The sequence below is a fragment of the Oxyura jamaicensis genome, chromosome 3 (genome assembly GCF_011077185.1).
Source record: "Oxyura jamaicensis isolate SHBP4307 breed ruddy duck chromosome 3, BPBGC_Ojam_1.0, whole genome shotgun sequence".
Classification (NCBI taxonomy): Eukaryota; Metazoa; Chordata; class Aves; order Anseriformes; family Anatidae; genus Oxyura; species Oxyura jamaicensis.
The window spans coordinates 77,091,413-77,115,293 of record NC_048895.1 but is presented as its reverse complement, the minus strand read 5'-3'; the positions used below and the strand labels follow the sequence as shown (position 1 = coordinate 77,115,293).

The window sequence follows — 23,881 nt, the reverse complement described above, 5'->3', positions numbered from 1 at the left end:
GTAAAACTGACAAACAGGTAATTTTAAAACGGCGCTGTGTAAAGAGGGTGGGGGATGGCACAGCATTATTTTCACAGACTACACACGTATGCCTCAGCCTAGCACCTTGTAAAGACGGTCTCAGTCGGTGTAATACAACTTCTTGAGTTGGAAAGTCTCTCTTCAGGGTTCAGGGGCAAAAGACATATCATTGCTGATTCAGAGATTATTAATATTTACTGGATTCAGACTGAGAGAATTCTATGCATAATTTTGTAGTTGTTTGGCTCAAGGTGCAAAGAAATGCAAATACCTCATAATTTTGATTGTTCTACATGCAGCTCATTACAGTCTTATTTTTATGCACATTCTTAATTTGAAATAAAAAGAAAAGATTTGTATCTCTAAGGCCCTGTGACATCTAGGTCTGAGTCCTTCATTTTCCATACTGACAAATGTAAAGTACTGCCTGGTTGATACAGCTGCTGTGCCAGGTAGTTACTTACTAACTTACATGCTAGATTTCTAAAAATGTTTGTGTGTAATCTGTGGCTTTGAAAAACTGTGGGCGTTTTTGGTTTTCCCCAGAAACAACTCTTCCCCCATTTGTTTTTAAGTTATATACAGTCCAATTTAGCTCACCTTAACTAAAATATTTAAATCGATATCCCAAACTTTCTGGGCTTTCTGCTCTATAGTCTCTGGAGAGAGAGGAGGACTGAGAGGTCCAAATTCAGGCCCCTTGGAAATCCTTGTCCATTTTAAAACATGGAAGTTCTTCCAGAGCCTTCAGTGAACTTTGTTTCAGAGCTTTAGTAAAAATTTTGGTTTATCCATAGGTTCTGCTCCTGTAGATTCAAATCTCCTTGAGATTTGAAGAGCCAGGGGACTGCTGACAATAGCCACTGAGAGAGCCGATATTGAGAGATGGTTTTGAGACAAGAGGTTCCTGTCTGGAAAGTTGGAGACTTGGTGAAATAGGTAAACTTCAAGGAGAGGCCAAATCATGTTCAAATTTATAATCAAAACTTGTGTTTTAAGAACATATAAAGCAATACGGTGTAAGCTGAAAACAAATGCTGAACTAGTAAACACCCAATTCTGCTTTTTGAAGTTCCCCAGCTCCCTTAAGTGATTGTTGTAGTAGCTTTATTGCTTTCATGACTGGTTTTGACAGGAGCTGATCTATAGGACTATCCAGTGTACTAATGGAACAAATATATGAATTTGATTTTTCTAGCCTAATTTTTTTCTTATCTTAAGCAATACAAAGACAGCTTAGGTGATATTGCTTCCTTCCTCCCTTCCTCCCTTCCTCCCTTCCTTCTCTTCCTGCTTCTTTCCTTCCTTTCTTCCTTCCCTCCCTTCCTCCCTCCCTCCTTCCTTCTTTAGTATTTCTATTTATTTGTTGTTCCTAAAAACAAACAAACAAACAAACACAAAACCCACTCCTTTCTTCCACCGTTATCACTTCTTTGCTTCATCTCAATTATTAGAGACCTTAGAGAGTATAAACTAGCATAATTCCTTTGCGGTCTGTGGGTCTGTGACATGAATACACCAACTAAAGATCAGACGAAGATGACTTTAATGGAGTTCCCGTGGCCCCTGCCCCTTGCAGAGTCCAAGGAGTATTCACTCTGGAGACATAAACTCTCCGTGTTGCTGACATTGTAACTTAAAGTAGTTTCCAAATGAGTTTATGTCTAACAAGTGTATCAAACTTTTGCACTGTGGCTTGGTTTTTCTGGTTAGTGAGAATGATCCTAGGGATATGCTGAACAGGCAAGGCGAGGTTCCAGTTGGTGGCCCAATAGACCTGATAACTGTTACAGGCCTATCTTAAGCAGGAGTGAAACTCTTAATTCAGCTTTAACCTCCAATGCCCAAATACCTTTTCCAGCTGTGGTACTCATGTGCTGCATACAACATTAATAGCAGGGAGGGAAGAGCTGCGTTCCTAGGCTGTGTGAGTCAGGCTGTTGAAGCATTGTGCTGAAGCAGAAGCTGCCATTGTACAGACAATGAAAACACAATCCAACCTGCAGGTGTGTTTAGATGTACACTTCAACTGTGCCGCAGCCTATTTTCCATTTGTTTTCTGAAGTTCTGAGAATGTAGTCCATTGCTAAATCAAGTAATGTAACCTTGGAGAAGACAGACTCTTTGGGTTAAGGCTTCAGAATAAGAGAATTAATCTGGCTTGAAAATCACTGTTCTTCTGAGGGTCTACTTTTGTCATTTACATAGTTCAGAAGATGAATATGGCGAAATATATTATTTATTAAAGTTGATATAGGTAGCTTCTTTTTCACACACATTCATACATTAAAATTAATAGGAAAAGAAGCTTCTAGCGGTTTAAACAGAATGTGCCTATATGACACTAGGAGTAGGAGTCTTCCCTTAGTTTTGTAAATTATTTAGCAGTGATACAAATATTTTAAAACTCACAATTGTAGACAGTCTCTTTGTTTTTGCTTGCTCGCCTGTTTGTGTTTTAAACACAGTTATGATTTCAGGTGCTGTCAGTATCTCCTTAGAGACATCTGCTTGTCTCTCCTTGCAGTGTCATACAGTGTATAATGGCTTTGAGTTTATTTTGCCAATTCTGATTGTAGTTGCTAATCACTGCTGCCGGAGGGGGTAAAAAGGTACTGTAATTGGTGCATAGATGGGGTAAATTTTGGAGTTTCTATGAAGGCACCAGGCTTCTAAGTATGGATTAAACAAAAGCTGAGTAAAGGTGATGTAACTTGCACTGATAAATACACAGACGTTCACTGATATATTACAAGTTTCCGCTTCCACCATATGTACATGAGAGTTATATTTGCCTCCTTTAATGCTAAAGGAAATTTAGAACTGTTTTGCAGTCCGTCAGTGACTATTTCTACTACACCCCAAAAAAAATTGTTAGGGAACTTAATTTTCTTTCTTTTTAACTTCTCCCCCTCCAGCCTTCCAATAGCTGCCAAACCATCTGCTGACTAGAACAGCAGTTCACCTCCCAGATAACTCGATTTTCTTCCATGCCTCCATGGTGTCAGACACCACGTTCTGCTAGAGAGCACCATAACAATGCATGTTGCATCAGAAATGTGTAAGTCTAAGGCTCAGTTGGTGAGTGCCCCGAATGCCACTGAACCTGTCCCATAGCCCTTTGTCACAGTTTAGGAAATGGACATGAAGTCTATGAATATACATATAAATACCTGCATTTGTCAGGTATTTCATCCCCAGCCATATCATTTTTAAGGAGTATCCCAACATGAATTTACGGCATTTAAATTCAAGTAACAGTCATTGTTTTCAATAGCAGGACAAGGAGATGAAAACAATATAGCTTTTAGCTTGCATCACCTTTTCTCTGCCTTTGAGTACCAAAGATTAGGTGTGGGTCCCATAGGATACTGTAGTCAAATTGTATTGAGCAGTAGCTTGAATTGATGTGGATGGGAGAATTTGAAGACATCGTGATTCCCAGATCTTAGTGGCTTTTCTAAGAGCCAGTGGAGTTTCTTTGCTGATTTTCAAATGCCTGCAGACCATCCAGCTGATCTAGTGATGTGCCTGGGTTCTGAACCCTGCCTCCTAAATTAGCACAGTAAGATGCAGTGATCTTCTACAAACTAACCTCAGACCTGCTAAGTCTGGTTACAGCCAGTAGCTCCTATACAGAAGACCTTATTCCTCCTGTTGCTGTTGCAGTTGCTCATTAGAAAGGAAACATGGAAGTAATGTAGACCAAAGATACCTTTAGGTGCTGCATTTAGAGGATCCCAAGGAAGTTGCAATAGATTGAATTTAGCAAGATTTAAAAGTTTTCATAAATGAAGAGAAAGATGCAGGACAGATGGCTGGGGATGAAATAGTGTAGGAAAAGATGGAGAAAGTCTTGGTTCAAGGTGGGAATAGATTGTACATCTCCAGTGAGTGCCAACAGAATATTTGTGTCACTTTATGCCATCGCTATGGTGGTTTAGAAATTTGTGATTTTAGTGAAATGTTAAGCATTACTGATTTCAGTGAAGCTTTTTTTTTATTTTTTTTTTACAACTACTCCAGGAATACTTTCAGTACAGATCAAACTCAGTGTGAACCAGGTTGCTTTTGCCAAACTTGATGCAGCAGCAGAGAAAATGTATTGCAGTGGAGATGTCCATCCCTTCTGCTGCAGGTCTTCACACATCCCATATGTACAAATGAATGCAGATAGTGAAAGGTATGAATGTATGTAGTGTTGTTTTTCTGTTTATATAGTAGTTACTGGAGGGGACAAGAGGTGGGGATGAGAAGAAAGGAAAGAAGAAGCATGAAGTTTTAAGATATTAGCAGGCATTAATGTTAAACTTCCTTTAAAAGCCTTGTGGTTACCAGGACCTTATTTTCCTCAGCATATGTCTTTTATGTCTGATGTCAGACATATGATGAGCATATGTCTGATGGAGTACAGAAACAACAATAAATTTGATACACCATGATAAAATGAAAGACAGGAGTCTTTCTTTCCAGCTGTTTAATGTGACATTCCTGTCATTCCATTACAGGACAGTGAGTTTTAGATTAAACTCTTGTTATTGCATGAACAGTTGGAAACTCAAGAGTTCTTTGTCAGGATGATAGGAAGTATCAAGTAGAGGAGCCTGTCCTCATACAGAACTATTTAATGTCTTTATTAATGACTTGGATGATGTAGTAATATGTTTTTTTTATGTTTTCAGACAATCAGAGGGTGGAATGGTCTTCAAGCGCTTTTGAAAATAAAATTAGGATTGAAAATGATCTTGACAGATTGGAGCAGTGCCCTGAAGTAAACAGTAGAGTTCAGTAGTGACAGAGAAAGCATGACACTTTGTGGAAGTTCTGCAGAAAAAGAGGTGGGAATAGGTGTAGGTCATAATCTTAAACATGAAACAGCAATATCATAGTATGTTAACAGTCTCATGTAGGGATATACAAACAAGAATGAAATAGACTGTTACGATCAAAATGATCTTCCTGATCTATTCACTACTACTGCAGCCCTAAGAGGAAGATTTTACCAAGTTTTAGGTAGCAAACTTTTTCATTCAGAGAAGAGGAAACTTTAACACACATCTTCAAATGCAATGAAGATGGAGGAGACGAGACAGGTAGCAGACTGTTTTTCATCCTGGACAGGTGGGATCATCAAATTCAAGTGTTGGACTGGTGGTTCCTTGGCTTGGGGTTATAAACCTTAAGGTGGAAAATGGATCAAGTGAGTGGAGAGGTTTAGAGCTCCAGCACAGGTAAAAGGAAAATCTGTTGAAGAGGATACCTGTGCATGGGGACAGTTTTCCTGAGAAAGTTAGGGTGTCTTCGACAATGGAGATTTTCAAGAAAAACTTATACCTTTCCTGAAATGGCTTAGGCCATTCCTGGCCTCTTTTCAGACTTGGTTGGATTCAGTATGCTTTACGTAATTTAAGTCTATGTTTATTTTTGGCTGTTGATACCAATTGCAATTGCTGAAGCCATTTCAGAGACCTCCTCTCTCCTCTTTCTCTTAATCCTGAACCAGCAGAACCTCTTCTCTGCATCTTTCTTCTTTGCCTTTAATTTCTGGTCCCCTGACACTTCTCTTCATTTTATGAATAATGTAAATGAAGAAGGGAGAAAAATTTAAGCATTCATTATGTATTTTGTATATTCCTTCAATATTTTGTCATAAGTAGAATAAAAGGTGGAAGGGAGAAAGGATTTTTTTTTTTTTAATCATCTAACCAGATTCTTGCTTTTCCTTCTAGTGGACCCGTGGTCTCCAATGATTGCATAGTCCCAATATTTGTACTACTGCTCTCCAGCAGCTTAATTCCTGGATTTTGTTCTCCTATAGCATACCTGTTTTCACAGCAGGAGTATTGCATAGCAGTATTACAATCTGATAATGTGGAAATTCGGGGGGGGGGGGGGGGGGGGCGGGGAAGGTGCAATAGAGTGCTTTGAGGTATATTATAGATGGAGTTTTAGTATGTATGTTTTATGTTGAGTCACATGCATTCATGACTATTTCTCATATTGACTTATATTGCTCTTGAGGCAGGTATGTGATTCTTCCAGGAATACAAACACAATTTTTCAAAAGACCAAACTTTGACAGAATTGTACACAAATAATTGGTGTTTTGTTTTTCCCTTCCTCCCCCCCACTTCTAGCTGGCTGTGAGGTGGTTGGAGCACAATTGCCGCTACCAGTACATGGATGAGCTTCTCCAGTATGTCCGCTTTGGCCTTATGGACGTGGATACTCTGCATACTGTAGCTCTTTCTCATCCCCTTGTCCAAGCCAGTGAAACTGCAACAGCACTTGTTAACGAGGCCTTGGCTTACCACCAGAGCATCTATGCACAGCCGGTTTGGCAAACCAGAAGGACAAAACCTCGCTTCCAGTCAGACACTCTTTATATTATTGGTGGGAAAAAGCGTGAAGTCTGTAAAGTGAAGGAGTTGCGATACTTCAACCCGGTAGATCAAGAGAACGTTCACATCGCGGGGATCGCAAACTGGAGCGAGCTAGCACCCATGCCAGTAGGGAGAAGTCACCACTGCGTGGCTGTCATGGGAGACTTTCTTTTTGTAGCTGGTGGAGAGGCCGAGCACTCCACAGGCCGTACCTGTGCGGTGAGAACTGCCTGCCGCTACGACCCCCGCACCAACTCGTGGGCTGAGATAGCTCCAATGAAGAACTGTCGGGAGCACTTTGTGCTAGGAGCGGTGGACGAATACCTCTATGCGGTAGGGGGCAGAAATGAGTTGCGCCAAGTTCTGCCTACCGTGGAGTGCTACTGCCCCAAGAAGAACAAGTGGACCTTTGTGCAGTCCTTTGATCGATCGCTTTCGTGCCATGCAGGATATGTGGTGGATGGTCTTCTTTGGATATCAGGTAGAAAACGTTTCACACAGTTTGAGGTACTAACAAAACACCAAAATACGGTCTTGAGTAAAACTAATAAATCGTCTTTGGTTTGTGTGTCAGGATAACTTTTGCCTTAGGAGTTGAGTATTTCAAAGAATTTAAGAACAGAAGCTCATAATCAAGGCTGGTTAGAAGTATAGGGGCATAACACACCTGTCTACTTCTACTAAAAATTCCTCTGTGCTTCAAAGCTGCATATATCATGCGTACTACCTCTATTTGCCATTCATAAATCACAGTGAATCAAAATGATAATGCCCTTTTTGACAAGTTTTGAATTACAAGTCTGTGTGCTTGCTAAAAACAAAACCCAGTTTCTGTAGTATGATCAGGTACTACTGTGTTGATTCCTGATAATGAAATGGAGAAATAAGTGCTTGGCTTGTGTAGGTGCAGAGCTTGAAGGCAGGTATATGAACTCCTCCCACTCGCTCTTGAGGGTGTATTAACAGGCTAAGACGACCTTTGTTAGAAATCCTGCCTGGCTCTGACTTTCAATAGCACGTGCACAGGACTGCCTGGTTGTAATCATAGCATTATTGTACAGCTAGATGAAAGTATAGGCCTTGTGATCTTAAACTAACATATCATTTGGAACTCGATCTGATATACTTTTTATTTTACATGTGCACAATGATGGGATTTGAGGACATTGTGTCATCAATCTTTACAGTGACTTTTCTGGTATCGGTTGCTTTGGAACAATGTCGGTGCTGTCTACAGAAGGTGTGACGGAAAAACCAACATCTTTTAGTAGGAAGTGTGTCATGGAAGGTTATAAAGTTGTAATATCTATCAAGGAAGTTAATGAGTAAATGGGACCAGCACTTAAAGAAAATGTTCAGCATTTGCTGCCTTCACAGCAGATAGCCTCAGGGGATTTTAGCATGGTCTGGGATCCCTCTGGTGAAGAGATGATGCATGAATAAAAGATTGTTAGCTCCTTAGGCCTTCACTGTGCTTCTCAACATATGTCATTGAGGTTAGTGGAGCTCCTTGCAGATACAGATTTCTGCCCATATGCATAGTGGATTCCCAAGCAGGGGAAGTAGCGGAGACCTATTTTAATACTGACACCCTGAAATCACATCTGATATGTTTGGAAAGAAAGGCATGAGAGAATGCAAGGAGTCACACTGGTCCCTGGCAGGCATTTTGGGTCACTTTCTTTACAATTGGCTTTGAAGGAGTCTCATACAGTTTGTGTTGTGTGTTAGTCCTTAAGTGTGCACAGTGTGCTTTGAGACCTGGGTATGGTACAGAAAGAGGATTTCTGATTTGGTGTGTTCAGAGCAGTCCCCTATTTGTTCATTACCTTCTCTATTCCATCAGTGGAAAGAGATGAGTGCCTGTGATGGGCAAGTCGAAGCACATGGATGCTACTACTTCTGTGTCTCATTTTTTTTTTATTATTATTTTTTATTATTATTTTTTCCCTCACCTTAAATGGTTTACATCTGGCAGTTTCTATTTTTGGAAAACAGTGCTTTTTAGGAAATTGTGATGAACATATTTGTTTGGTTTTATGCCATATAGTTTTATTGAAAGAGCTCTAGAAACACTCATCAGAATTTGGTCTCTGGTACATGAAAAAAAATGTTTATTATTATTATTATTATTTTTAAAATTCATTTACTAAAAAACGAGTAAAGAAACTCTACCCAATTTGTTAGATATTTTAAAGTCAAGTATGAGTTTGATTGAATAATTCTTTTAATCTTTCCTGATATGCTAGGAAAAGGGATGTTGTGCTGGGGATTAATTAATGTGCCTAGTTATGTCAGTGAAATGCATGCTTACCTGTACATTCAAATCCTGTCTGCTTTATATAATGAAGCAGTGAGATCTTGTGTTCAAGGATATGCCTTTAATGGACTCATAGAAGTCTATTAGATGAACTGAGCAAATGGGAAAAACAAACAAGCCATATTTTGCCAGTATTTGTATTTGAAAAGGGTATCAACATAGCTTGTGTTGTAAAACCAAGAGCTTGTGATAGTCGCAGAAAGGAGCGATATTTTAGCAGTAGACAGGACTTTTTGGTTGTATCCTATATAGCTTTGTAGAAAATGTTCAGCAGCTTGGAGGTGTTAGATTCTAAGAGCTGACTGTGGATTATTGGAACATACTCTGCAATACTTCAGAGGCTATTGATTTGAATTACATAATCACAGATTGAAAACTGTGTTTATGTGTTATTTTTAAAATAAAGGTAGATGGAGATGCTATAACTGCAGCTAGCTTTCTATTATTAACTAATTGCTGAGGGCCACAAACTAGCTGTGTATATGTGTATCCAGGGCTAGGGGAGTAGTACAGAGAGACGTTTTGTTGTGCTGAAATATCACCAGTCACCACTGAAAAAAGCTGCTGTTTTACCATCATATATAAGGTGTTGGTGTCAGAGTAATCAGTTATGCAGGAGGGAACCTAATTTTAAGTATGTGGTTTAAAATTAAGTAATTAAAAATTATAAAAGGTTTCTTAAAAACTTAAAAAAGCTTCTGAGCTGTATCCCTGCTGCTTTTTCTTGGGAATATGGGTCATCAGCAAGAGCTCTCAAAGTCAGTCCGATGCTACCAGCTGGCACAACAGCTATGAAAATTTGCCCATTTTTTTTAGTAAGTGAAGAAATTAAATAGTGATAATAAAAGTTTTTAGCCCATGTATTTGTGGAGAGAGTCATCAAAACATGACCTGCATGCAAACCGTTTACTCATTTTATAGTCAAAGCATTAGTGCCCCCGCTACAAGCCCATGTCTTCTAAGGCTTTGCTAATCAAAGGCTGACTAGACTTGAGGGTTTTCTGTTATTATTATTGGGGTTCATTGTTGGCTTTACATTGGGACAAATACTAGAAGGAATCAAAAATCACAGAGGGTGAAATTGTTGCGAAGATGTCAGGGAAGGGAAGTGTGGTAACAAAACGGTGCCCAGGGGCACGCAGACGTGGACAGCAGGAGCTGGGAGGTCAGTGGCTCAGGTGATGGAGGGACTGCTAAGCTGCCACCACCCTTTTGGGCTCATTACCTGCCCAAAGCTTGCCAGTTTTGCACTTTGGAACTAGTCTTATCCTCTAGACTGCAAAAATGGGTTCAGCTCTCAAGTTTTCTGAGCTCCATATATTGTGGAACATATTTTTATATTTGTGTTGTCGTTTTTTCTCTCTCTCTCTCTTTTTTTTTTTTTTTTTTCTCACAGCCCTCTATTTAGTTTTATTTTCTTATTTTAAAAAGTGTATGAGAATTCATTAAAATAAGTCCTCTGCATTGACAGTATGGCATCGGGCAGATGGTTCTGAAATTTTATAGAAAGATGAATCTTGCAGGCCGCAGTTAACATCTGACACCCTGACCCATTTCACAAGTGAATTGCATGCCACATGCTTCAAGCGAAGCATTTGAGTGAAAGATACACAAACGGCACCAAACCCTTTGGAGTTCACCATCCCTGACAGTCGCTTCCTATATAAAAGCAGAGAAACATCCTCCGTGGGGGTGAGAGTCCGAATGGTGCCCATTTCCCTTCATCCCCCGTGGTGCACGCGTGTGGATCTGGAGACCTCCTTCCCTACACGCCCGTCTTCCTCCCCTGGAGGTGCCCCGCACATGGAGGCCGGGGTGAGATGGAGGAACCCTCTGCCAGCTCAGTGCTATTTCTGCATCTGCAGCGGGGGATAAGGAGGCTTTCCTCCTGGTAAAGGGCTTGGGAGAGGAGCACGTGAGAAGTGTGGTGTGAAGCCCAGCATTAGCCTGTGGTTTTGCAGAGGTCCAAGTTGCCTGACCTGACGTGTCAGCTAAAGTCACATCTTGTCCTGCACAAGAAAACTTGGCTTTGTAGGAGAAAACAAACCGACCCCCTACAGTTCCTTCATATTTAACAACTTTTTCCTTCAAAAATCAATACTGAAGTTTTTAATTTCAAGTCTTTTCTTTTTTTCTCCTAATGGTGAGATTTTGACCAAGGATATGACCACATATCTTTGAGAGTTATTGAGTGTGCAAGTGATTTGGTGTGAAAAGCATTGCATTACTATTAGTATGCTATATGATGTGAGAAGGCTTCCCCCCTCAAGTAAATGCTTATAATACTATTTTATGAAAAATAGATCTGGAATTAATAGGAGTTTACAGTATCTGACCAAACTCAATTTTGTAGCGCAGCTGGCACAGAAATGGCCCTATACAGGGGCTTAATTACCTCTGTGACCCAATCTTAGTCTGTATTTGGGACACTGTTTCTTTTTTATTATTACTATCTTTGAATACTGATAGTGGATCTCACACCTTTCAAGCACAGATGTTTCAGGTTCGATGTCATTGATTCTTTGTAGATTGACAGTAAACATCTGTTTTTGAAGATTTTATTATTATTTTTTTTTAATCAAAAAAAAAAAACAGAGCTTGTGCCCCTCTTGTTGGCATCCAGATTGCATCCAGAGAGGAACAGCACCATTTGGTGTCTTTTAGGGATTTCATTGGGGTGGAAGAAGATGCTCCAGCTCAGCTGCCCTCGCTGCACCTGGGCTGGCTGAGTAAAAGGCAGCGGGCTTGCGTGTTGAGGAAGGCTGATCTTGTGTTTAACACACGGGCATGAGAGAAAGGAGAGATTTCTATTTTAAAACAGCAGAGTACCGTAGGGCGCATTTCATGAGTTCGATATATTCCATGTATTTGCTGGAAGGAATACACACGGGGAGCTCTTTGCCAACATGTGGTTTTACACATCTCCCTGCAAAGTCGGATTTGTGTGCACAGCCTAGCACTTGGGGACTTCAGAGAGAGTGGTGAGATTTTCTGTGGGATTTGGATTGAATGAGATTTCTCAAGTCAGGTGGGGGTCTTGCTAGGACACGTTATAAATATGGATTATAAATGTTTGATTGGGAAAATTATGTTAAACCTACTGCCTACCACCCTTCTCCTTTTGGAGGTGGCTTCATGGAAGGTGTTTTTCAGTGCATTTTGTGGATGTTTTGGGGGCTGTAACAAACATTTTGCATGTCTGGGGAAGGGGTGGACAAAGGGGGGATCTCGGACTTCCAGGACCTTCTCCATGCAGAGGGGCACTGTACCATCAGGTGGGAGGTCATGGGTTTTGGAGGGCTTAGAAAACAGGGTTTGTGGCCTGTCTTACAGCATCTGCTGCAAGAGGAGTTAACAACAGTGGCTGTGGGAGTGAAAAAACATTTGCAAGCCCATGGGGTTGGTGCAGGGCTTGCCATGAGTGCGGACCCACTGCTGCAAGAATGAGAAAGAGCCAGGTTTGTCCTGAGGGCATTCCTCACCTCCCCAAAATCCTAGTCCTCAAAGCAAGTTGCTCTTGTCAGAGCGGTGTGGTCATCGCTCTTGGTTTGTAAAACCCACCAAGCTCTGACACCAAGCTGGGGGCTTTGCTGCCATTTGCCCAGGCAGATTTTTTTCACTTTCCTTAATCAATTCTCTACCACAATAGCTGCTTAACATCAACTTCCATTACATGGTTTGTAGTTTCAAATCTTCAAGTGCCATTCCCATACCTCACCCTTCCCTCCTCTTAGAAAGTTCTGCCGAGCAGCTGAAGAAATTCATCTTAGGATTACCCCAGTTTTTTTTTTATATTTTTTTTTCTTTTTTTTCTTTTTTTTTCTTTTTTTTTTCTGAAAGTATGTATTATTTTTAGTACCATTTAAACTTTTTTTTTTTCCTTGTCCTATTTTTTAGGAGACATATTAATCTTCTTCTGCCCTTTCCCAGCTGCCTGGAGTATTTTTAAAAGAATAGTTCAAGAGGACATTACAGACTTGTTAAATGTGAATTTTGGCAGAAAATTTTAAACTTTTGCTATAGCACTTCAAAGTTAGGAGGAACTCGAGTTTGAAAATTGATGCAGATATAAGATGGCATATTTAATGACAGATGTATCTATAGAAACCTGTTAAGATGCAGATTATCTCCCTGGGGAGGGGAGATCAAAACTGCCAATCTATAAAATATACTTGTTAGGGGAAGGCATGGAATCTATCTCTGCAAGCACTTTGATTGCAGGGGACAGTGTAGCAGCATGTGGCATCATAACCTAAGAGCAGACAAATCAGCTTGATGACTTTCAAAGCCAAGAATACTGCTCGAGGCAAGGGTACTCCAGTCTAGAAGAAATTAAAACATATAGAGACTGTTATTAATTCCAGATCTATTTTTGTGTAGTCAAATCTGTATGCAAATCCTTAGCATCTCATTTTGGCAGATTAATCTAAAAGTGAAGAGCGGTATGTGAAGGGAATGTAATGATAAAACACCACAGATGAGCAATATTGCAGGGAAAAAATGTAAGCTGTGTACTTGATATGAGGGGCTCTTTGTGAAGAGAGGAAAATAATTTTGCTTATTGGATTATTTCATTATTTCATAAGGAAGCGGCCCTGTTCTTTGTCTTCTCCCTTCGCATCTTTCCACCTGAATTGAGGTGTTCTTTCTGAGTGAGAGTGTGTTCTTGATGAATCTCTTGTAGGTTAGTGTTTTGGAAGCAACCATCCAAATAACTGCGAATTCTAGTTTTCAAAACAGCAATCTGACATTTCATTCTTAAGCATTAGGACTGTTATTAGCTAGTAATTCACCCCAACAGGAGGAGAGCAGCAGGTAAAACGGTGCCAAGTCCTCTGTATCCACGCTACGTACAGCCTGCATGTTTTGCTTTGGGGTAGATTTACTCCGGTCCTCTGGACTGAATATTCCCACCACTCAGGTGATATGAAGACTGGTTGTTACTGCACAGGAATGGGAGCAGAGCCGGTGCACATCCAGAGTGAGAGGTGGGGAGGTCGGTCCATAATGCCAGCATGGCTCTGAACCAAAAGCCTGCGTGGAGGCATACTGAGATGGGGGGATAAAAGCATCTTATTCCACTCTACCGGGTCTGGCTGGGATGTTAACTTTTCCTGCAGCAGCCCGTACAGTGCTGCGCTCTGCACTTGGAGCTAGAACAGCAGTGGTATCACACCGGTGTTGTGTCTGCTGCTGAGAAGTGCTGGCACAGCATCAGGACTCTCTCTGACCCTCCTAGGGGGTGGGCAGAGAAGTGAGAGAGAAACATCAGCAGGGCAGCTGACCTAAACCAACCAAAGGGATATTCCATACCAGATGATGTCACACTCAGCAATAAAAGGTGGAAAAAGGAAGAAGAGGGGAGGGGTGGGCTCTCGTTGCGAAAACGTCTGTCCTCCTCCCGAACACCGGCTATGTGTGTTGAGGCCCCGCTACAAGGACATGGTCAAGCATCGCTCATTTGTGGGAAGTAGAGAGTAATTTCTTTCCTCTGCACTTCCACATAGCCTTTACTTGTTTTGTTTTGTTATTCCCTTTCCCCCTCCCTCTTCCCCTTTCCCTTTTTTCCCTTTAGTTGAATTGTTTAATTAATAATAATATTTCCTTAATAATATTTTTTTCCCCTTTAATTAAATGATCCTTATCTCAACCCGTGAGTTGTTCTTTCCATTACTTCTTCCCCTCCTCATCCATGGAGGGGGAGTGAGAGAGCGGTTGTGGTGTTCAGCTGCCTAGCACGGTAAAACCACCACATCCCCACAGCCCCGTGTGGGGAGAGAGCGGGGATGGGCACTGGTGACAGAGCTGCAGAGGCACCAAGCTCGTGGGATACTTGAGCACGCTCAGGAATGCGTTTCCTCAGCTAAAATTGCAGTTTTGAGACAGATGGGTTTCTTCACCAGTTGTCTCAGTGAGATTTACCATTTAAAACGCGCAGAGTGCAGGATGAGCAGGATGAGCACATGTACCGTGTTGAGGTAAATGGTTGTTTTGCGACATCTAGTTGGGTGAGACTGTTTGGGGCTTTATGCCCTGCTTTCTAGAGATTATTGTGAAGTTCCTATGCCAAGTGGTTAGCCTGGTTCCTGACCGCCATGGAGGAACCTTCCAACATAAGTCTTACAACCAAGCCAGAAGATGTTCTCTCTTCAATACAGGATAAATACAATAAATACGAAATTCTCTTCAAAGACAAACACAAATGCAGTTGCAGAGGGTTGCACTGCACCATCCCGTTGGCATTGGTGCTGCCACCACTCTCGTGAGAGCACAGCTCCCCTCTCACCATTTCCTCCCCCCCAGTGCAGAGCCGCCTCCTTTGTTTTTAAAGGGTGTCGGGCACTGCCTGCTCCTGGCAACAGGGACGGGGCTTACCATTTTGTGCCCTGGAGATGGCTGAACTTGCAGTCATTCCTTGACAAACAGATTTTTATCTTGTTTTTAGCCTACAGAATTAGCTTTACAAGGCAGTGACTGGGGTTGTTTCTGTTTCATGTTTCTAGATGCGTGACAAACCTGCTAATTAACACCTCGTAACCAGATTAAAAAGTGCAGTGGCATGTAACTTGGGCTGTGCAGTGCAATCCTGTCAGCAAATGGACCCCACGACTGGTTGTTTTGCTGTATCTGATTTTGGTCCTGGTTTTACTAATATGAAAAAATTAACCTGTATAAACTCTTTCATAGGAGGAGTAACAAATACTGCACAGTATCAGAACAGGCTTATGGTCTATGATCCCAAGCAGGTGAGTATCTGTGTGGTATGTGTTTTTCTCATGTGTTTTGCTTATAAAGGGTCTGTTAGCAAATGCATACAATATAGTAATTCCTTAAGTTTATTTTGAGTTGGTGGTATTTTAAATTTACTTTGTACTGATGTGTATATTTAACAGAGTAATGGACACCCTGACTTTTTGTTATATTTTTTAAGCCTGTATGTGCTAGAAATATCTTAGATTAAATACTTAGAATAAATGTCTTTTAAATCCCTTCTATTTATCAGTATTTACTTTGCTTGTTCACTTTTTTTTTTTTTTCATAATCCAGCAGCCCTGGGCAATGTATGACTCAAAGTCAGTGTCACAAAACTGCTGCTTGTCATTGACATTTCTGCTTTCAATTACATACAGGCTTTTTGTTTTCTGCACACTTTCAGAACTGTGCTACCTGCCGGTGACTTATTCTGCTGACTGCAAGGGTGCCTATCATTTCATTACCCGAGCACCAAAAATATCTTTTAGGGATTATTTCATACATTATGTATGTGTTTTGATTAGGTTAGCATGGTTCAGTAACCATTTCAGAGGGTTAGGGCATGGTTATGCCCTCTTGTTTGTATTAGGAAATAAAAGTCCTAAGCTGGCAATCAGAGTTGCATAGCTTGATTTACACCTGCACAGAAAGGTATTGACTTCTCTGATTGCAGGATAGAGCCTTTGATTGCTGTATTTGGAACCAAATTCTGCCAGGAGACACTTTGCCGTGGTCCCCGTTGACTTTTAAGGCATACCACATATGGGTGCTGAAGCAGAAAGCAAGCACTGACAAACCTGCCTCACCCTCTTTGAGGTGCAGTCTTAGGCATCGATTATACAAATGCCAAATGTGCCTCAACCCAAGCACATGGCAATTACGGGCAGCAATCTCATTTTGCTTATGAGGGGGATGCTCCTATTTAGAACCTGTCTCTCTATCCCACGTCCTTTGCTTCAACTCATTATTTGCTGACGCAACTTTGAAAGTTGCCCCCCAAAATATCAGCGGCAACTTCAGTGCCAGTTGCAAGAAGGCCAGCCCGACGTGTAAAGAGTTAAAGAGGAAGTGTGCGCTCGCATTCTTCAAATGAGGTCTGCTTCATGTTTGTACACACATGCTCTTTTTAAAAATTCTGCTGGCATATTGTTTACGGTGGGTACTGGAAACCATCACATCTGCTTGCATCTTGCACAGAATCTCAATAACTCCATCATTCAGCGCTCGTGCTCGCTTCTGCGCGAGGCCTTTGTGGCGAGTCGATAATGCCTGCCATCTGCCACAGAGCACACAGCTACCTGCCAACAAGCCGGCTGGGGTGACCTCTGCTTCCCCACCACTGATTAGTATTCACACGCTGGCTTATTAGAAATGACCCCACCAGGCCCCTCAGTTTCTTTGCCTTTGCAGTGCTTGGCGGCTCACCTGGCAGGCACTGCAGTGGAGGAAGCTAAAGATATAATCAGGGGATGCAGGCAGGCTTTGCAAAGCAGATGGTGTCTATAGCCTTGTGTTAAGAGACTGGACTACTAATGCAAACATTAATGCCTAATATTCAACTATTACACATTGAAATGTATAGCTATAGATTGCGGAGGTTAAAAGGCAGTGTTATTAGAGGCTCTTGAGTTACCACAAGCGCTAGCACGTGTAACACAAAGAATTTCCTCACAGATTTTAACTTCCTCTACTTAAATAAATTAATCTTGTCGATTGCCAGGTTGTTTTGATTCTCCAAGCATGGCAGGAGCAATTGTTTTCCTGCATTTAAAATACTGTGCTGTAATCCCTTGTCTTTTCTGTACCCCCACCCTCAAAAAGTAGAATTCTTGAATATTGTTAACCAGGAGGAAAAATATGCAAAAGGATGCTACTTTGTGAGTGCTCAGAAATAAAGGGTTAGCGTTAAACCAAATACATGAATCACTTCTGAAGATTCTTTAGGAAATTATTTTTCCCTGTTGCTTCACTCCCCAAGGATAAGATCAAATAAGCTTCTGAATAGCGGAAAGTAGAAGAATCTCTCTTCTCTCTTGACAGAGCTAGTTGGTACAGATATGTTAGTGCTGTATACAAAGGAGACATCTAATAGTCTTGCTCAAGGAGTATTTGCTACTGAATTCTGCAGAAGAAAAAAAACCTTTGAAGCCTGATGAGCTAAACAGAAAAACAGAACAAGAAATACTATTAAATTAATACATTTAAATGTGAGAAGTATAAACCATGTGTTGAAAGTCCATTATATCTTGTCAATGGTGTAACCAACATGCATGTTTAACATACGAATAACACAAGTATATGCACCCAGGATTTCCACCCGGGGTAAGGAGAACGCCAGGAAGTGCTAATGCTATTGTACAAGCAGTGCTGAGACAACTTCTGTCTTTTTGTTTCCAGAATAAGTGGTTAAGCCGTAGCCCAATGCTGCAGAGAAGAGTGTATCACTCCATGGCTGCTGTCCAAAGGAAACTGTACGTGTTAGGTGGGAACGACCTGGACTACAACAATGACCGGATCCTGGTTCGGCACATAGACTCTTACAGCATAGACACTGACCAGTGGACACGCTGCAGCTTCAACATGTTGACAGGCAAGTATTGTATACCCAAAGAGGAAAATTGCTACTGTTAAAGTAAAACATCAGTTCTTTGCCCTTTAGATGCCTTTGGTATGTGGAACTACACACCTTCACCTCAGTTGGCTCTGGATGGGCGGGACCATAGCTGGCCCACAAGAGACTTTAGGTTACTGTTCCAACATTCATTGTTCAAGGAAGCATTTGTTTTAGGACACTGTAGGCTAAATTTTTAAGATGATGCACATAAATCTGATTATGAGACAATCAAAGATACTTTGTCAGAATACAACCAGTACGTTTGACTCTCCAAAAGCTTGTATGCACTGTTAGATTTAGCTCCCTGTTCTGAGTGTGCAACAGGCAGATGTATCTCTACTGTAATAACATAATTTTATAGTGCTTTCTGCTTACTGACATACTAGAGCAGGGCTTATTCTGAAATCTATTAACCATCACTTACTTCTAAACAGTATCTTCCTCATAAATTTCCCGAAAGGAGGTGTCCTGGTTGGAATTCTGTCAGATCAGGGATGAGTTGAGTAGCTTGGATTGCTACAGGATCTATGGACTTCCTGATGGCAGTCATTAGGAGGGGGAACACAGTCCGCTTAATTTCATCACCACCTGATGTGACTCCCGGATGTAATACCATTCAGATCCCTGGCAGAGACAGGCATATGACACATTCTTAGAGCAGCACCAACAATAGCTTTGCAGAAGAGAATGCATTTCCAGGGTAAGCCAGCATAAATGTTGGGGCCATTCTCTTTTTCAGCAGACTTGGAGCTCCCTTAGTAACAGCTTTGTCTGACACCAGGTTTCAGCACAGACTGCTATAGAAATCCTAGAACTGAGCCTACCTCACTTTTCATTGTCTTGATTTGGTGTTGCATTCACTTCTGAGATCTATGACTGAAAAGATGTAGGAACTTAACTAGAAACTTAGGATAGCTGGCAGCATCTCAGAGAAATTAATGCCTGACAAATGAGACGGTCATGTCATTTTCCTTCTGAAAGGTTTAAAAACTGCTCTGATGGCATCTTTGTTCTTTAGGATATTGCACTGGGTCCTTAATCTCAAGGATCTTCAGGAGGGTTGCTCGGTTTCTGAGTTAGGTCATTAGAGCCCTTCATGGACACTGGGGAGAGAGGCATGGACTAAAAGGAAAGTTATACACTGTCAAACAGAACTAGTTTTTTGTATTCCTTTTGCTCTCCATTACTTATTATATTTTATTATTTGGATGGATTGACTGCCTTGGAGAAGGACATCTGATTTGCAATTGCAAAAGTGCTGGCACTGTAGGCACCTTTGTTGTGGAGCTGACTCTGTATCACTCAGTGCTGTGAGACAACAGCCTCTCCTAGGACATGACCTGGTGGGTTGTCCACACAACCAGCACCTGGACAAGCCATCTAAGTTTTTCTCTGTGTCTCTGCAACTGGCAGAAAATGTGCTTGTCGTACCATATAGTGCAGATTTTATTTTTTAAGGCAGTATTTACCCTTCAAAATTTGTGAATTTAAGGAGACTATCGCTATGGGAGTGAGCTTGCACCATACTTGTGAGGGGGCTGCATGGGTGTGGGCAGGCGGTGAGGGGAGGTCACTCCCTTGACTTACATGGCTGTTAGATGTGCGACAGAAGCTGAGGCAGGTGGGGAGCTTGCCCATCACCTACAAAGTACAAGTGCACAAAAAACATTGAGAAGAGAGCAGATGGTCCCCTGCACAGCCTCAGTTTATTGCACATCTGTGACCTGGCTCATCTGTGGTCTCTCTCTGGACTGCCCTGTCCTGTGCTCCCGCAGACAGCAGAGAACAGCCCTCACACTTCACCTCAATTGTTGCAAGTTGTGAAATCTGAAACTCTCAATTTGCTGCCAAGTACATTTGCATCTTACTACGGAACTCCAGCACTCAGTGTTAAAAGGGTTAATTAAACATTGGAAGTGGCTTCTCTTTCCTTTTTTGCTTTAGGTCAAAACGAGTCTGGAGTCGCTGTCCACAATGGTAGAATATATCTCGTTGGCGGCTATTCGATTTGGACAAATGAGCCTTTGGCATGTATCCAGGTGAGTGATTTAGGTTTCTTTTAAAGTCTTCCAATAATTTTGCAAGGATATGCTTTGCACTGAGGTTATTCAAAAACTAAAATGCAGGTGAAGTGGAGAGATTAAGGATGTTTCTTATGCAGCCACTGAACCTCTGTAAACCAGAGAGGAAATAATGTGGATATTAAAAAATATTTCCAGATTAGCCATTAGATGTAACTCTTCTAAGTAAGGTGTTACAGGAAAGCAGGATTGAGGAATCACTCCTTTGACAAGATCTGGCTAAAAAAGTGGATATATTATTCTCTGGGTACGTAGTAGAGTTCAAAAGGAAAAGCTGTGTAGAAATGAGACAGTGGGGCATGGGCTAACACATTTTCAGCCATTCTTGTGATTTTTTTTTTTCTCTCCAAGTTGTTTTTCAGAAGAGCAGCCAGAGTTAATGAGTTGTTCTTTGACAAAGTTCAGCCAGCCTGCAACCTGCCCTAGTGCTTACTGCTTCAAAGCTTGAATGGAAGTTTTGATCCCCGCTGTAGGTAGTGGGTTGTCCAATAAACTCTTCTGCTCTCTCATCTTGTGTCACAGCAGCTTACCCGTGTCTTTCAAATGTTCCCATACAGAAACTAGGAATTCTTATCTTCCTGCATTTGTCTGAGTGGAGCAAATCTGCATCACAGCCATCGCTTTGTGACCAGCTGGGCAGTTACAGACAGATACTCTTGTTTGTGTCTCAGTTTCTGCACTTTTGCTGATAAACAACATTTTCATTAGCTTCCAGCTAAGGATTTTAGGATTTAACCTCCAAACTGTCCCATAAGGATTGAAGTTGGAGCTAGCATAATAAGGGAATGTATCAGATGCTGAGCTGATCTTATAATGAACACACATTAGCATAAGTTTGTAAAGAACAGATCATGCAAGATAAGCAGTTAAAACCATGTACTTGTCATAGTATAACTGTGTTTTCCTAAATTGTTGGATACCATACCTAACAATTGTTCATGGAAAATGTCACACAGGCAAGTTGGATAATGCTACTTGAAGTACTGTGCTCTAAATGGAGTAACAAACATCAAGGCAGTGGCTGTACGACACCAGCATGCTTGTTTATAACCAGCAGGTAGTTTGCAGAATTGCACCTGGGTTTGAATACTGTTTAGTGATAAGTGACAATGATTCTGGGATCTTGCTTTTAAAATGGACACTTGTCCACATCCCCAGACTGGTTCTGAACTGGTAGCCTGTCTGAGACAGTGCCAGCGTTAAAGGGAAAAGAAATACAGTGAGTGCTCTGGCAGAGCTGCGTGTGCTGCCCCTTCTCAGCTGTTGGCATTGTGTCTGGCTTTAACCAAACCACCCCTTTTATCTTCAAATTCAGCAAGTCCGAGTTTGCTCTCATCTTCGGAATAAAAAACAGTTTTTCTGTACATCTTCATTTTCTTTAAGTCGTTCAGGTATTTGGCCTTTCCAGCTTTGGTAGAGCTTCCCTTGCTCCCTATAAACCAAACTGACAAATGCTTCAGCATTTCAGTGCAGAGTACTCTAGCTGCATGGCTGCATACACTCTGCTGCCAGGAAGCACCATCAAATGCCACACTGCCTGCTACTAAGCAGCTCAGCTAGGGTAAGATTTGGGTGATAATGACTGCAATACATCACCAGATCCATAACAGGAATCTAGAAGTGATCCGAAACTTTCTTTCTGTCACGATTAATAGTACATTTATGCAGCCTGTGCCAGTGGGTTTGTGTCAGATTCCTGCGATCCCTGAAATATTTCCTGTACTTTGACCTGCAGGTGCTGGATGTTAGCAAGGAAGGGAAGGAAGAAGTTTTCTATGGGCCTACGCTCCCATTTGCTTCCAACGGAATAGCAGCGTGCTTTCTCCCAGCTCCTTACTTCACATGCCCCAACCTTCAGACTCTGCAAGTGCCTCACCACAGGATCGGCACAATGTGAGACAAGGAACATGTACTTCATAGAATCAGATGTGGAAGGGGAAAAATCAAACCCTGTGTATTGAAGGGTTTATTTGGATCAGTGAAAAGAATCAATCCCCATGGGCTGCTGCTTTACCTTCACACATTTGTCTTAAAGTCGGATCACAATAGGCAGGAAGGAAGCTACAGAAACTGTGGTTTCTCTCCTCTGCCTCAGATGCAGAGGCATATATGTGAGAGCATTTGGCATTTCTGCTGGTGACTACTTGCTGCCTGTCTCAATTTAATTTCCTTATGCAACTTCGTTAAGGCATTGTGAATGCTCTCAGCTCCTTCCTGGGCTGCTGTTCTTTGGAGTCTGCACGTTCAGTTGTTCACCAATGGCACTTTCAAAGATGATAGAAAGTAGTGTTTATGTTGACAAAGATAATGTAATACTATGGTAATTATGCAACTTACTTGATACCGTTGGCAAAAAGAATAACAAATGTGCCGACTTCCAATTCCGAACTCCATCGTTTACAGTTTCTCATTTAATAATACTTCATTTGAAATTTAAATACTGTGAAGCAGATTAAAACAAAAATAAAAAACAAACAAGCCCTGTAGTATGTAAGGATCACACAAAAATTTGTGAAAGACAAAGACACTGAGGCTTCATGGTTAAGCACAAGTCTGAACTGAATGTGTTTGTCTGGGAATCTAAAGATCACTTGGGATGTCATTTACCAAGGTCTACTATCAAATAAATGTTACCTTCTGTCATATGATCAATTCCTCCTGACAGCTGCAGTCTTTTAATGGTGGAGAACAGCCTCTTTACTGTATAATTAAAATGTGCCATTTACTTAATATTTTTAATATCCAGTTTGCAAGGGGTCACCACATTTACAATTATCAATGAACAGTCTCATTTTGTCCAACATATGGTCCCACAAATCACTGGTCTCCAGAGGCTAAACAGGTGTATAACAATGTCAATATTTATTTATTTATTCTTTCAGTTTATGTAGTGTGTCTCCCTTCCATACTCCAAGCATATGCCAATTCACAATAAATACTCTAACCTGTTATATTTTGGCTTTGCTTGGCTATTACAGCCCCGTCTCTTATTTTCATCTTTATTTACGCATCTAACAACAACTTCAATATTTGTAAGTATTAACCAAGCATATAATTAAATCTTTATTTATGATTTATGGGTACTATGCTCTTCTCTGCTTTACCTACTGATCTGTTCCCTGCCCCTGTGCTATCTGAGCAGACCTGCGCGATTCCTACTGACACTCATGCAAATGCCAGGTGCAGAATATGACACAGCAAGAGCCTGGGCTTGCTGGACAGGAACGGGTTTGACATTGCCCAGTGAGCAGCGATTCCATGCCCAATGCCTCTTTTAAGGGCTTGCTTAGTGGTACAGTGAGGTGAGTTTTATCACTGCATGACATCTCCATCTCTCTAGCTGGGCAATGTACTCACACCACATCACCTTGCCTTTTCCAGTCATTCTCAGGTTAGAAAGTTTTTATTTGTTTATTTTTATTTTATTGTTTTTTTTTTTTTTTGGATTTTCTTAGCAGCCTGTAGCTGAACCAAGCTCCAGCTGCAGCTTTCACTGAGTGCTAGCAATTGCTTCCTTTGCAAACAAAATGAGGCTTCATCCAGTACTTTAGCTATACAAGAGCTCTACAGGCTATGCATCGGGATTTGGTTTGAGTTTTAATTCCTTTGATCTCTTGAAAATTACCCTGAAAGGGCCATCTCTCCTAACAAGCCTGTTATATGTTAAAAATCTGACTGTTGCCCTGCGTGGGCTGCCGGGCCCAAGCCC

At 41.3% G+C, this 23,881-nt stretch overlaps 1 protein-coding gene across 13 annotated transcripts in view; it reads left to right on the top strand.

Moving 5' to 3' along the window:
* Positions 1-23,251, top strand: part of KLHL32 (kelch like family member 32) — a 128,616-nt gene extending 105,365 nt beyond the window's left edge. For 12 of the 13 annotated variants that reach the window (XM_035319994.1, XM_035319993.1, XM_035319996.1 and 9 more), the window contains 5 exons: positions 6,159-6,885; positions 15,412-15,470; positions 17,875-18,067; positions 20,036-20,130; positions 21,908-23,251. In XM_035319994.1, coding sequence (XP_035175885.1) covers positions 6,159-6,885; positions 15,412-15,470; positions 17,875-18,067; positions 20,036-20,130; positions 21,908-22,069 — 1,236 coding nt within the window. In that variant the 3' untranslated portion in view covers positions 22,070-23,251. Of the gene's footprint in view, positions 1-4,047; positions 4,215-6,158; positions 6,886-15,411; positions 15,471-17,874; positions 18,068-20,035; positions 20,131-21,907 lie in introns of those variants that run through there. The other variant, XM_035320000.1, reaches the window with a different exon arrangement.
* The last annotated feature ends 630 nt before the right edge of the window (positions 23,252-23,881 follow it).